Source organism: Phyllopteryx taeniolatus, chromosome 11 (genome assembly GCF_024500385.1).
Source record: "Phyllopteryx taeniolatus isolate TA_2022b chromosome 11, UOR_Ptae_1.2, whole genome shotgun sequence".
Taxonomy (NCBI): Eukaryota; Metazoa; Chordata; class Actinopteri; order Syngnathiformes; family Syngnathidae; genus Phyllopteryx; species Phyllopteryx taeniolatus.
In genome coordinates this window covers 16,528,648-16,542,255 of record NC_084512.1, presented here as the reverse complement: position 1 = coordinate 16,542,255, position 13,608 = coordinate 16,528,648, and the positions used below count along the sequence as shown (strand labels likewise).

Here is a 13,608-nt window from a genome sequence, read left to right as displayed (position 1 = left end):
TGTTCGCCATCTGTCATCCATCGCTCGCAACTTCACTTTGAACGCCCTGTTTACACCGATGTCCGGCGGTTGGAGTTCATTAATCCATTGCTCGAGTTGGCCTTCCAACTCGGGCCACCTCGCCTTGTTTCCGCGTTTTGTCCGCGGGCGTGCTGGAGCCTATCCCAGGGGGCGTGCTGGGGCCTATCCAAGCTAACTTCGGGCGAGAGGCGGGGTACACCCTGAACTGGTCGCCAGCCAATCACAGGGCACATTTAAACAAACAACCATTCGCGCACACATTCACACCTAAGGGCCATTTAGAGTCTTCAATCAACCTACCATGCATACCAGTGGATCCCAAATACATACAAAAATTAATTCACCCAATTAGATGCTAACATAAATGGCATGTGGTCAAAACAATAGCCAGAGTGAAAATTACCAAGAAGGTGTTTAATAGACGCTACATTTCTAAAGGCTTTTTGCTGAGATTTTATTTAATTAGCTATGATTGTTTTAATAAGAGTCACTGATGGTGTAGTGGTACACTCGCCTGACTTTGGTGCAGGCAGCGTGGGTTCAGTTCCCACTCAGTGACGGTGTGAATGTGAGTGCGAATGGTTGTCCGTGTCTATATGTGCCCTGCGACTGACTGGCGACCAGTTCAGGGTGTAGTCCGCCTTTCGCCCGAAGTCAGCTGGGATAGGCTCCAGCGTCCCGTGACCCTAACCAGGATAAGCGGTGTTGAAAATGGATGGATGGATGGATGTTTTAATAAGACAAAGCAGTTAAGATAAAAATTATTGATCTGGTTAAAAATTGCAAATGCATAAGAACTGGAGGTGAACCGTCATTGTGGAGCTATTTGACTTCAAAAGTTCCATTGAACCACTGTGTCACTTTTCTGCAACCTTTAACCTTTCCTCACATTCTCTTCCCTCTTCTGCAAGCAATTCTATATGAACATTTGGAGAAAAGAGGTGCAAAGGAAGTAAGACAAAGCAAGACACGAGCCAGGGCTCATTTCAATAAACGATCGCCTGGACCCCTTCTGGAGTTTTGTCAAAAATGAAAACTCATTAGCATTGATCCTGGCTGCAGCTCCATTGAGCTGTGGTCCCCATTGTGGTCTGACAGACGTGTCGAGTTGGAAGGGAGGAGACAGCTTTTGGCAGGACGTTTGGTAAGAGGATAGATACCGAGAAAGCTGAGAAGTGAAAAAAGAATACTGGAAGTAAAGAGGAAGGCTGAGCAAGTGAAACAAACAAACACTAAAGTGAATTTATTTATTTATTTGTTTTTATTATTTTTTATTTTGTAAATCTAAATACATACATTAGACATGTTTAAAGATAACTGCAGCCTGAAAACATGCAAAGATTGAGAACTATGTAGTACCGAATTGTGGAAATATAGCGTTAAACTGTTTTTCAATATTTCAGTTTTTCAAATTCAACTAACAGGAAGTATGTGCTCAAATGTCTCATTTCGTGTGAGCCACAGGCTGAATGACGTGTACCACTGGCGTCACCTACGTGGATCCTCTAGTAACCTAGCTATTGGCTATTAGCTATTGAGCTAGCTCGTGAGTTGGCAGGTGGCTAGCGCTCCTCGTCAGGGCGTAGAAAGCCCCACAAGGACTCGTGGGTTATATTACAGCCACCAGGGGCTTTAATCGGATATATTTTTGGAGCTCAAATATGTAGGGATGTGTAGGGATAAAGATTTTAAACATTGTGCCATGACATGACATGATTCACAGCTCCCCATAGAATGGGGCGGGGTTGTAGCGCATTCAGAATAGTCTGAAATGTAATGATTTTGAAGCCTTGTTTTATACACTAGATTATTTTTTTTTTTAATCATTCAAATTTGGCAGGGCTGTTAACAACACTTCTCTGTGGTGTTTCAAATTCATGACATTTATTTTCACTTCAAGAGTAGTAATTTAACTGTTTTCTAGTGGAAATACAAAATATCTCGATGATGCACACTACAAACTCCCACTGTAATATCCATATTGTTAAATACTTCTCCGACAGGGGCAGCACGGTGGCTGACTGGTTAGAGCGTCAGCCTCACAGTTCTGAGGACCCGGGTTCAATCCCAATCAAACAGGGTCAATCAAAACTGAGCATGAATATACTTCTAAAAGGCAGATTTTTTTTTTGATCCAGCTAATTAGACTATAAATGTTGTGGCCAGTAAGTGTAGTGTACATTAGCATTATATAATCGTATATGTGAGGAAGGAGGCAAGGTGAGGGGGAGGAGTGCGAAGAAGAGCAAATTAGAGTGTATCACAAGGGGGGAGCTGTCATTGGGATTATTTAGAAATATAGCCGGGACATTTGGAGGTGGATCACCAAGGAAACTGTAGATGGGCAATTATAGCAACATTATCTTTTCCACATGCAAACATCCTCACGGAGAGGTGTAAATATTTTAGATGCTGGGGATACATGAGCAGGAATAAAGGTGATGCAACAAGAAGCTCATTATAAAGGAGTGGGACAAAATACTGATATTTCAATAGCAGTATACTGTATATGCATATACAGTAAAACCAAAGGTCAGCTTTATGGCATCAACTTAATCCACCATGTTTGGAGGATGGGGGGAAATTTTTTTTAAATCTGAGTATGACCCATAGAACACCATCCCCACACTCAAGTGTGGCAGTGGAAACATTATGTTTTGGTGCTGGGTTTTGTTTTGTTTTTCCCCCTACAAAGGGCACACAGTGACTTTGCTACATTGAGGGAGGCCAATGAACACAGCTATGTACTGGGAAATTTTGGATGGCACCCTCCTTTCAGAATCACAATCAGCTTTATTTGCTAAGTAAGCAACAAGACTCCGGACTCCGGTAGTTGGAGCCACTCTAATATTACAAAAAAAGTCACTATGATGCAATATACATTTATGACATAAAAAACAAGTGTGGAGAGTCATTGGGCAATGAAAGTGTACCACTGGTGTGGTGATGCTGATATAATGGCTATTGTGCAAATGATGCACAGTCCTCAAGCATTTTAGAGCAATTTAAAGTGACTAACAGTGGAATGATCTGGTACAGTGACGAGTGCGCAGAAAGTTCTCAAACACATAAGTGGCCAGTAGTAATCAACAACAGCATGCAAATAGTGCAGCTTGATGAACCAACAGATGTGCAAAATTGGCAGCATGTCACAATGAAATTGTAAGTCAACTGTGAAGACATCGATGGCAAGCGGGAAGAAGCTGTTGGAATGTCTGCTGGTTTGTTAGTTTGTATTCTTCGATAGCGCGTAAATGAGGGAATGAGCTGAAATAGGTGGTGACCAGGATGTGGAGGATCCAAGAGGATTTTGCATGCGCTTGTTTTAGTCCTGGCGTACAAGTCCTCAAGAGTGGGCAGGTGGGTTGTGATAATATTTTTCGGCAGTCTTGACTGTCCATTGCAGCCTGATTTTGTCCGTCTTTGTGGCAGCGCCAAACCAGACAGTGATGGACGAACACCGAACCGATTCAATCACCACTGTGTAGAACTGCATCAACAGCTCCTGTGGCGGGCCGTGCTTCTTCAGAAGCCACAGGAAGTGCATCCTCAGCCGTGCCTTTTTGAGTATGGAGTTGATGTTGGTCTCACACTTCAGGTCCAGAGAGACTGTAATTCCCAGGAACTTGAAAGTCTCGACGATTGATACAGGGCACTTGGACAGCGTGAGGGGCAGCTATGGCGAAGGATGTTTCCTGAAGTCCACGATCATCTCGACAGTCTTGAGCGTGTTCAGCTCCAGGTTGTGCTGGCTGCACCAAAGCTCCAGCGCTCCACTTCTTGTACGCAAACTAGTCAGTCTTTGATGAGGTCGATGACTGTTTTATAGTCGGAAAACTTCAGGAGTTTGACAGTCGGGTGGTTGGAGGTGCAGTCGTTCAGGTAGAGAAAGAGGCGCAATGGCGACAGGAAACACCTTCGTGAGGGCCCCGGTGCTGATGGTAGACCAAGAACACTGAAGGTGGGTCATGAATGGGTCTTCTGGGATGACAATGACCCCTAACATGCAGGCATTGCCAGGGGAACAAAGGAGTGGCTCAAGAAGCTGCACAATGTCATGGAGTGCCTTAGTCATTTTCCAGATCTCAACCCAAAACAAAACCTGGGGTTTTATCGAGTATACCCCTAGTATATATGCACGGATAGCTCACAGTCTAGTACCAATAACTTCAGCAGCCGATCGATACTGTCACTTAATTCAATTCTTTAATGTGATGTGAATCTCAGTTTTTTTTTCCTTCTCTGTACTATAAATTCTGTATCCAAACAGTTATTTAATTTTGCAGTTGGGATTTTTTCCACTTGCCAATGAAAAATAGTGAAGACGCAATGACATTTAATTTGCTTTTTATAAGATGTATGCCAACATCTTGGATAATGAACATATTGTTTTGAGGTGGTGATTGACAGCTGTGGTTAGCAGAGTCTGATTCATGTGCTCAACTCAAAACAAGGTGTTAAAATGTATGCCTCTTATTAATATTAGTCATCGAAAGATATATCCAGCCATCCATTTTTGATACCACTTATTCTATTCAGGGTTGCAGGGATCTTAAGTCGATCTGTCTAAAGCAGACTACACCCAGGACTGGTCGCCAGTCATAGGGCATATACTGGGCCGGTGTAAAGACAACCATTCACACTCACATTCAGTCACACCATCACTGAGTGTGAATTAAACCCACGCTGTGTGCACCGAAGACAGGCAAGTGACCACCACACCATCAGTGGCTTTTATAAACTCAATCCTGGGACTCAGCCTAAGTGCTCATTTTACCCAGTCATATAGTCCTCAGGGTCTCATTGGGCAGCTCCCGTCAGCACAGGACTCCATCGGGGAAAAGCACTCGTGCATTGACAGAGTGTTCAGTAACAGTAATAATGTTTACAAGCTTAACAGAGCCTAACACAGAGCTGTCAGCCGCTTTCTCCGTACTCCAATTTCCATTTCCTATTTCTCATCCTCCTCGTTGTCACCTTCTCCATCCTCTAAGGATGCAAATGTTGAGGAGTGATGAGTTGAAGTGAAGCTCAACAAATGTGGGAAGCCTGGAGACAACCGCAGGGGGTCACAAGAGTCCTGATGGCACATTTAAGTTGCTATTAGGAATCAACAAAAATGACAAGCTAACTAGTTTGCCCTGGAAACAATTTAATTCAGAAACAGTAAAAGTATCATTCTATCCAAGGGGCACCGCATGACTCGGTGAGTAGGATGTACGTGACATCCATCATCTCCCGGTTAAATGGACAGGAAGAACTTTTTAAACTGTGTATGTGAATGTGTGTGTGTGTGTGTAAGCTCATTCATTTGTGTAGATGATATGATCCCTCTATGTGCCTTGTGAGGTGGAAGAGGAGATTACTGCAGCGCACTTCTATAATTACCTCTCATCTCTCAGCCGGTGCTCTCAAACACAACGGGGAATGCTAGGTAGGCTACCACAAAAACAGTGGAACGCTCGACAAGCACAATGTAGCAAGCTGAGGGGGATTATTTCTAGACGGTTATATTTCACTTGAACGTTGATTTGAGAACACCCACACTACCTTTAAGTAACACAGGTTAGCAGCAAGAGTACACACACACACACACACACACAAGTTGCTTGCAAGTAAGAATGACTCACCTGAAGCCACCCTTCCCACACAAAAACCCACTTAATAATCCATTCTCAAGTATTCTTGTGTTGTACAGCTTTCTCTATGTGCGTAGGGGCATTGACAGAAAAGCACCTGGCACAGTATGAACACACACAGCCTATTATGTGACATCCAAATGCAACAATAGGAGTAACTCTCCAAATTATCAATACATCGCCTTTCATAAATAGAGTACAATTGTCAGCACTTTGTTTAAAGAGTCACTAGCAGTTCTAAACATTCTGTCTGTCACACTTAAACAACATTTAATGACATGAGTCGTTGTGGACATCCAAACACACGTGGTATGGTTTCAACACTCACGTGAATTTAGGGTGGTGGGGTGAAGTCTGGTCAGCAGTTGGTCCATATGTCCAATACACAACTTCCATTGTTTCTTTGTCTGTTTGTAGGCAAGTATTGACATTGTACTACTCTCTGAACATGAGACCAACGAAGAAGAAGTGGTTGTGCTGTATCTTAACTCTCCCACATAGATCCGGCCCACACACTCTACCCTCACAAAACAAAAGCAGAAACCCACTTATACATCGTTAAAAATTTGCATGAGAACTTAAATAGGCTGGGTGCATATAGATGGTGCGCAGGTGTGAAATGTGCATGCGCACTGAAAATATTAAAAGCGCACCAGATTGAACTGTGTCACTGCGCTTTTGCTTGCTTACCAAGTGTTACCGGCATAGCCTGGAACAGCTATTTGGTCATGTGTGACCACTGACCTGGGGTGTGTGTACACATGAAAATGGAGGTGTATTGTGCTTTCCATATCTGCATTTCCTTAGCGTGTGCCTTGGTCCATGTGACGTAAATATCATCACCAAACTCTGTGCGTTTGGTACGCACGACTATTCTGCAGTCGACCGCGTGCATTCCTTTTTTTTTTCCCCCAGACTGAACAGACAAGCGCACCGACCACACGTGCACATATGGTACGTAAGACAACAATGGATGGATGCCCTCCTTAGCCTCGCGCTTGTGTGAGGAGATCCGCCGGTATTCCTCCTTATAATTCAATTTTAAAGGCTCAAAATTCCTGGCCCTCTCTGCCACTGCTTCATGACGGGAGAGACTGGTGCATCCCAAGTTGTCAATTAAAGAAGGTGTTTTGTAAATGGTTCCCAAGGGTGGTTTGGTTAAAAATGAACTCTGGTGGGAATTCTCTGATAGTGCAAGCAGTTTGGCGTGAACATTATCATCTGAATTCTAGTGTGTGTCATGAAAAGAACGAGACCCCATGAAGAGGTGTTCTCAGTCTTTTTCGGTTCAGTAAAGCTCAAATGAAAAGGCTGCACTGACCATTGACCTAGACCAGGGTTAAAATGACAGCAGAAAGTAGAGATAACTCAAAAAGATCAACTTGGGCATTGGAACCGCAACAAAGGAACCTCTTTAAACCTGTTTGAACCTTTTTAATATACATTTTAGAAGCTCTTGACGTGAAATGTAAACTGTTTGAGTACCACCATACGTGACAATTGCTAGGAAAAGTGAACGTGAGTGTCAAACTTCTCTGTCCCGCTTTTACGGCTTTCCCTCTGTTTATTTACTCCTATAAGTAAATAAAAATATTTTTTTAGACCATAATTTGATACATTATCGCCACCATGTGTTAGCGTGCGCAAGGCACTCTGCGAATGATGATGAAGAATGGCTGTTGTAAAATTGTTACGTTGCTGCTCCCTGCGGTGCTAAGCTAGCCACTTGCTAACAACTTTTATCGTCAGCAAAAAGAGTTAAAGATGCCACACGCTTTTGGATGCAATTTTCAATCAGGCCGGAATGCAAAAAAGAAGGTAAGCATTCATACCCTTCCCAAAGAGAGAAAGTTGAGGAAACAGTGGGAGGCTGCGGTCAGAAGAGTTGAGCTGCCGAAAGATCCGCGGCTGTGTTCTTGTCACTTCCGCCCAGATTCTTTCTTTTTATTCTTTCCTCACAAGGAGCCTAAACAGCCACGTGTGACATACGAAAGCCGAGCAAAAAGACGCGAAAGACAGGAAGCGCTGGCTACGTACCTTGATCAGCCCACTTTAGCAGTCGCTACAAATACACCACTGAATATGACCAACTCGAGTTTCTTCACACCCGTCATCTTCATCCTAATTTCTTGTGTCTTCCTCACTCTCCTCATTTCCCTGATCACCCTCTGGCTCAAACTGAAGTGTCTGAACAGCGTTCATCGCAGCCAGGGGCTGCTACTGCTACAATGGCGGCCTATGTTGAAATTACAATTTGTAAAAATATATCAATCTGGAAATGATTATCGAAAGTTATATCTTATTGTTATGTTACCCAAGTCAAAAGAGATCATATATACCAAACATGTAATTGAAAACGGAGTTCACTTTAAATGATGCTATCCCTGTGGAGCAAGAGGAAGCACATCTGCCTGGGATGGCATGTCATCCCTCTGCAAAGACAGAGGTGCGTTCAGGCATGAGGTGGGAATGCAACTGAGGCAGCTGGCACTCAACAGCGCTCGCATTAGCCAGGAGGGCTGTGAGCTATGACCTCAGGAGGCTGCACAGAGGGAAAACAGCCCAAGGGAGCTCACTGGGGAACCATGTGAATGTGATGCACAGGTACACTCACACGGCACGTCGTTAAAGGAGTCATGAAATGGCAATAAGGGGACTCCTCATCCCACGAGGACTTCCATTTTGCTCGGGTTCAATGTATACTGTATAGTAATGTATTATGCATGTGTACACAGATGTATCCTACTAAAGACAACTCTTAATTGTCATAGTCTTATACAATTCTGGTCTCAAGCATTCATAGAGCACCACAAAAAGTGTTTTTTTTCCATTGATAGACCAAAAAACAATGACGCAATGATGCCAAAAAAAAATCATACCACTGTACTAATCCAGTAATTCCTAACCACTGTTGGCACGAGTGTGTCGTGAGAGATCATCAGGTGTCCCTTGGGAAATTATCCAATTTCACTTACAGTAATTGGTCCCAATATTGTTATTGATTTACTACAAACAATGCGTCTTTGTTCATCTATCTTTGCCAGTGATCTATAGTGACAGGCAGAACAATGAAATGCCTTCCAATAGATGGCAGAAGGTGCAATTAAGCTGTGTATCCACCTGTAGCCATTCATACTATAGACTGGATCTACTTTTCATTACATTTTTGTTTGGTGGTGTGCCGTGAAATTTTGCTAATGTAAAATATGTGCCTTTGCTCAATAAACATTAGGAAACAATACTAATCTACAATGACATTGCCCCAACCTCCTCCCGTACTACTCCCAGCCACCAGGCTGACAAAACTGCACAATATCTGGATACGCTGTGAGATTTTTAAAAAATTAAATAAAAATACAAAGTTATTTCTTCCCAGCAACAGCATTTTTCAGCATTCATATCCAAATTTAGAGGGAATGATGTTTTTTTTTTTAGTCCATAGATAAAAATCATCAGGAAATTAATGTGTGTCAAGCCGAAGCGTAAAAAAACAATTCCAGGCATTTCGTTGTTTGTCTCAGTGCAAACCAAAGCACCCCACGGCCCCCCTCCCCTTCACAACTCAGCCTGGTCAGCAACAATCACATTTCAAATGGTTCACAGCAGTCATCAACATTACACAACCACACACATGCAACAGTGTCATGAAGAAATTCAATATGGTTTCATCTTCTCTTCAATCGAGTTGTGTTTGCAAGTCACCACATTGAAGTAAAAACTTGGGTTGGGCATGATTAATTCATGTATTGATTTTTTTTAATTATTGTTAAGAATTATGTTGATCATGTGAGATTTGATGAGAATGGTTTTAGTTATTTTATAATTGTTATTTTATTTCCATTACATAATGGAATACTTGGAAACCAGTAGGCATTAGTTTTCTGTAGGGATGTCCCGATGCAACTTTTTCCCCTCCGATCTGATACCGATATTGCAGCCTCGAGTTTTGGCCGATATCGATATCAGTCCGATAGCGGCAATAATCATACATACTTTATTTATTTTGTAGTATTGAATGTTAGAAAATGCGTGATCAAGCGATATTACTCAAACAGAAGACACTAATCAGCAACAATTTTTGTGGAAAAAAAAACAAAGCACTTCATAATTTATTTATGTTTTTGTGCTCATCTATTGTGTGATTGCTCAATAAATAAACCATGTGGCCAAAGAAAATTCCAAATGCTGGCCCTTAGATAAAGACGAGAAGAAACACCATATAATTCAGTGAAGAACTCTGAGCAGGGTACGAAAACAGCAGATTGACGAAATGTATCGATATTTCAAAAAACAATTCTTTGTCGATTCTCCAAATCAAGGAAATGTACTTAAATGGCCATGCCCAGTATTTAATCCAATCCTTTTTTTGTTTGTTTTGTGCCGCTTATCCTCTCTCAGGGGTCGTGTGAGCCGGAGCCCATGTCCCAGGTGACTTTGGGGGAGAGGCGGAGTACATCCTGGACTGGTCGCCACCCAATCGCTGGGCACATATAGACAAACAACGGACAATTAAGAGTCTTCAATGAACCTAAGATGCATGTTTTTGGGGGGAAACTCGACCAAGCACGTCAATAGGAACTTTTGCACTGCAGGTATGAGCGTTGAGCCAACCACCTGAAGTTAATTTGGAGGACCGACCGAATGAGACCATATTGAATCTTTGTCAGAGGAGCACACGACATCCGGCGGTGGCCCAGAGGCCGAAAGGACTCACCCGTCAGCGGGTCGTACGAGCCGTCCAGCTCCCGGGAGTCGGTCAAGCTTTCACGGTTTTTGCTCTTCATTTTTTTTTCCTTTCTTTTTTAAATCTTCCTCCGAGCGCACGGGAATGAGGAAACTGTTGCTTCGTCTATTTCTCTCTCTCTCTCTCTCTCTGTTTGTGTGTTACGGTGGGTGTTTTAAGTTCCCTTTAAACGAATTGCGTACACTTGTTAACGAGCCGCATTTGCCGTGCCATGGAGCTTCGAAACGCGAGGCGTCAACTCCCCCGTCTTCTCTCCGTGCGTCCTGCTGCTGCTGAGTGAGCCTAGCGCGGGTCTCCGTCCGCGTTCACGAGCCTTACGTGCGCGCACGCACAGATATGGACGCACGCGCGCAGGAGGTCTTCGAAAGGAGTCTGTCAAAAATAAGCATTACCCTCATGGTTTTTAAGCAATGACTCCATGGCCTAGTGCATTGTTTTGTTTTGTTTTTTGTTTTTTTAACTATATTGAGTCAAGGCATCAGGCACGTACACACATAGACCCCAAGTGGTACTCAAGCACCTGCCCTTTTGCCCTGGAATAAAAAGGTGCCCTTTTTCAACATTCATCAATATTAAAAAAATTATAATTATTACCCCGTGTGTCAGCAATTGCAGTGTTCCGATATCTGACAGACATTTATTTGAGTCCTTGGGAGCATTATAAATACATGATATGACATTGATGCTTTGACATTTTTGTGTACCCTACCTCTAAGTAATATATTTGAACAATGAGAACCCACTGATACTGTGGAAGCACGGCTTTTGTTGTAAGACGTGATTACAGAAATATCAGGAAAAGCCAAGTAGAGAAGCTGAGATTCATTTGGGGTTAATCACAGGCACTTAAAAGGTTGGCAGTTGTGTGCTGACTTCCATTTAACATGAGTTTGAATGTGATTACTTAATTCTGAAGACAGCCACAACCCCATTTTTAAGAGGGTGTGTGCACTTGTGCAACCATCCACATTATCTTAGTTGTTTATATACATGCAATCAAATCGGAGCTGTGTTATATTAGTACATTTGTTTAAATTCCAGTAAATGTATTCATTTCAATAACACGTTTCTTTGGGTAAATGTAATGTATTGCATTAAGGTCAACGGATAATTTAGAGTTGTCAAGTTGGCCAAAATAAAAATTTGCCAGGACCCTTGAAAATTAATGTTAACTCATGAGGATTACTAAAATATTACTTTCACCACTATTATTTACCTGGATGCTGTCGCCCAAACAGAAATGCCAGTAAGCTCTAGCTCTTGGTTGGGGTCTGGGTCTGCCACGAGTGACGACACTCGTAGCATCGGACCTAGAAAATTCCTAATTGTGAATGTACCTTTCACTGACAATAGCAATAAATCGATTCTGATTCTGGAGTGAATGGAAATGCCATTAATCTTTAATGTTTTTATAAAGAAAAATAGCACAGTGTTGTAAAATATGAATATAAAAATATAATAAAAGAAAATACAAAAGAATAAACTGGTTTTATTAAATGTAATTAAACCAAAAGTGCCACAGACTGTCGAACATTTGTGTTGTGCTTGTAACTGTCCACTCTCTCACCCCGCTTTGCACAGCAGCTGCAGCAGCATGTCTGTCTTTCTCTCTCAGCAGTTACATTCCCAAAAGTTCAGTTTAATGGCACGATCACTTGCACTTTTGACTTTCTTGGGATACTGAGGGCTAATTCACAGAAAAAATTATTATAAAGACACCTGAAATATGTGATGTGCACAGAGAATTTACGCTGTGTGAGAGAAAGCACAAATGAGCGTTCTGCATGGACCCAAGCTATATTTGCCCCAAAAAATATGTTTGTAAACAGATTTGTTCGTGAATCGAGGTTCCACCTTAATTGCGGCATTTTTTTTTTCACTTCACTGGAGCTATGGAGGGTCTGAAGCACACTTGTAATTCAAGTAATTGAAGAAGAACAAGTAGTAATAGTAATAGTAGTAGAAGAATAAATAAAAGGAGCTAGACTATCTGATAGCCTGTCTGGTAACTTCAGTGAGGTTGCAAACTCTGAGACGTTATACAAACACTCAACACAAGCAGTTGCTCCTCAATTTGTGCTCCCCGGCAACGGCACAGGCGTCAGGTCGCTTCCTAAACGGCTATCGGTTTGTTTCACATCACAATCACCACACACGAGGATTTATGAGAAACATAAAACATAAAAAGTGGAATAGTTTTGAGATTGTTTTCCGTATGACAAGGAGGGAACCCACTGCAAGGAGCCAGTTGCACTGAACCCCTGACTTAATGCCGATTTACACGTTGCAAAAGCACTGATTTATCAACATGTCAGAAACTTGCTTCCAAGCTGCCTTACCTCTCGTGTACAACTACATGAGCTTGTTTTTTTCAGGAGGAAACAGTTATTTTGACATTATCTGTAAAGAAATAATTTCTCTGGAAGTTGATGCCAGTCACTGCCGGCAAAAAGATTCTGGAAAAAAAACTGTTTCAAAAAAAGACAATTAAATCAAATTGCAAATTGTCATTTATGACCACAAACCGTGAAGACACTAAGATGTTATTTTGAAACACCGAAGCATTGAGTAAAAAGAGCTGACTTCAAGTTCTGAACGTTCTCTTCATTTGGATCCTGTCTGTATTTAATAAACAAGAAGCACACAGTAACCAAAAGGCTTCCATTTTGATGTCAGCCAATACCAACAAAATATTTCACAGATATGGTTGATTGGACACTGATTGGATTTCTGTCTGCGCTGAATAAAATGAGACGAGGAGAGCTAGATTCGAAATGAAGGCGAGGATGAGGGAAAAAGGGATGCCGCTGGATCGATTTGCGTCGAGTTGGAGGGGATTTGATGATGCGCGCGGCAAATAAGGAGAACAACCAAGTCGCTGATGAGGAGGCCATCTGAGACTGCAGGGTGCTTAATGAAGGATTTATGATGAAACTTTATTGTGGATGTACACACAGAACCCATAGAATGCCCCAGAAATTTTGGGAGGAAACCGGAGTACCCGGAGAAAACCCACGCAGGCACGGGGAGAACATGCAAACTCCACAGAGGCGGGGCCGGGATTTGAAACCCGCTCCTCAGAACTGTGAGGCAGATGTGCTAGCCAGTTGTCCAACGTGCCGCTTAATAATAATAATCATAATAATAATCAGAAGAAGAAGAATTATTATATCTACAACATAAAAAGTGTTTCTCAGTTAATAT

At 42.3% G+C, this 13,608-nt stretch overlaps 1 protein-coding gene across 2 annotated transcripts in view; it reads right to left on the bottom strand.

Annotated features, from left to right (window-relative positions):
- Positions 1-11,088, bottom strand: part of LOC133486277 (Kv channel-interacting protein 2-like) — a 131,732-nt gene extending 120,644 nt beyond the window's left edge. The window contains exon 1 of one of the 2 annotated variants that reach the window (XM_061791182.1): positions 10,375-11,088. In XM_061791182.1, coding sequence (XP_061647166.1) covers positions 10,375-10,444 — 70 coding nt within the window. In that variant the 5' untranslated portion in view covers positions 10,445-11,088. The remainder of the gene's footprint in view (positions 1-10,374) is intronic. The other variant, XM_061791186.1, reaches the window with a different exon arrangement.
- Positions 11,089-13,608: the final 2,520 nt, after the last annotated feature.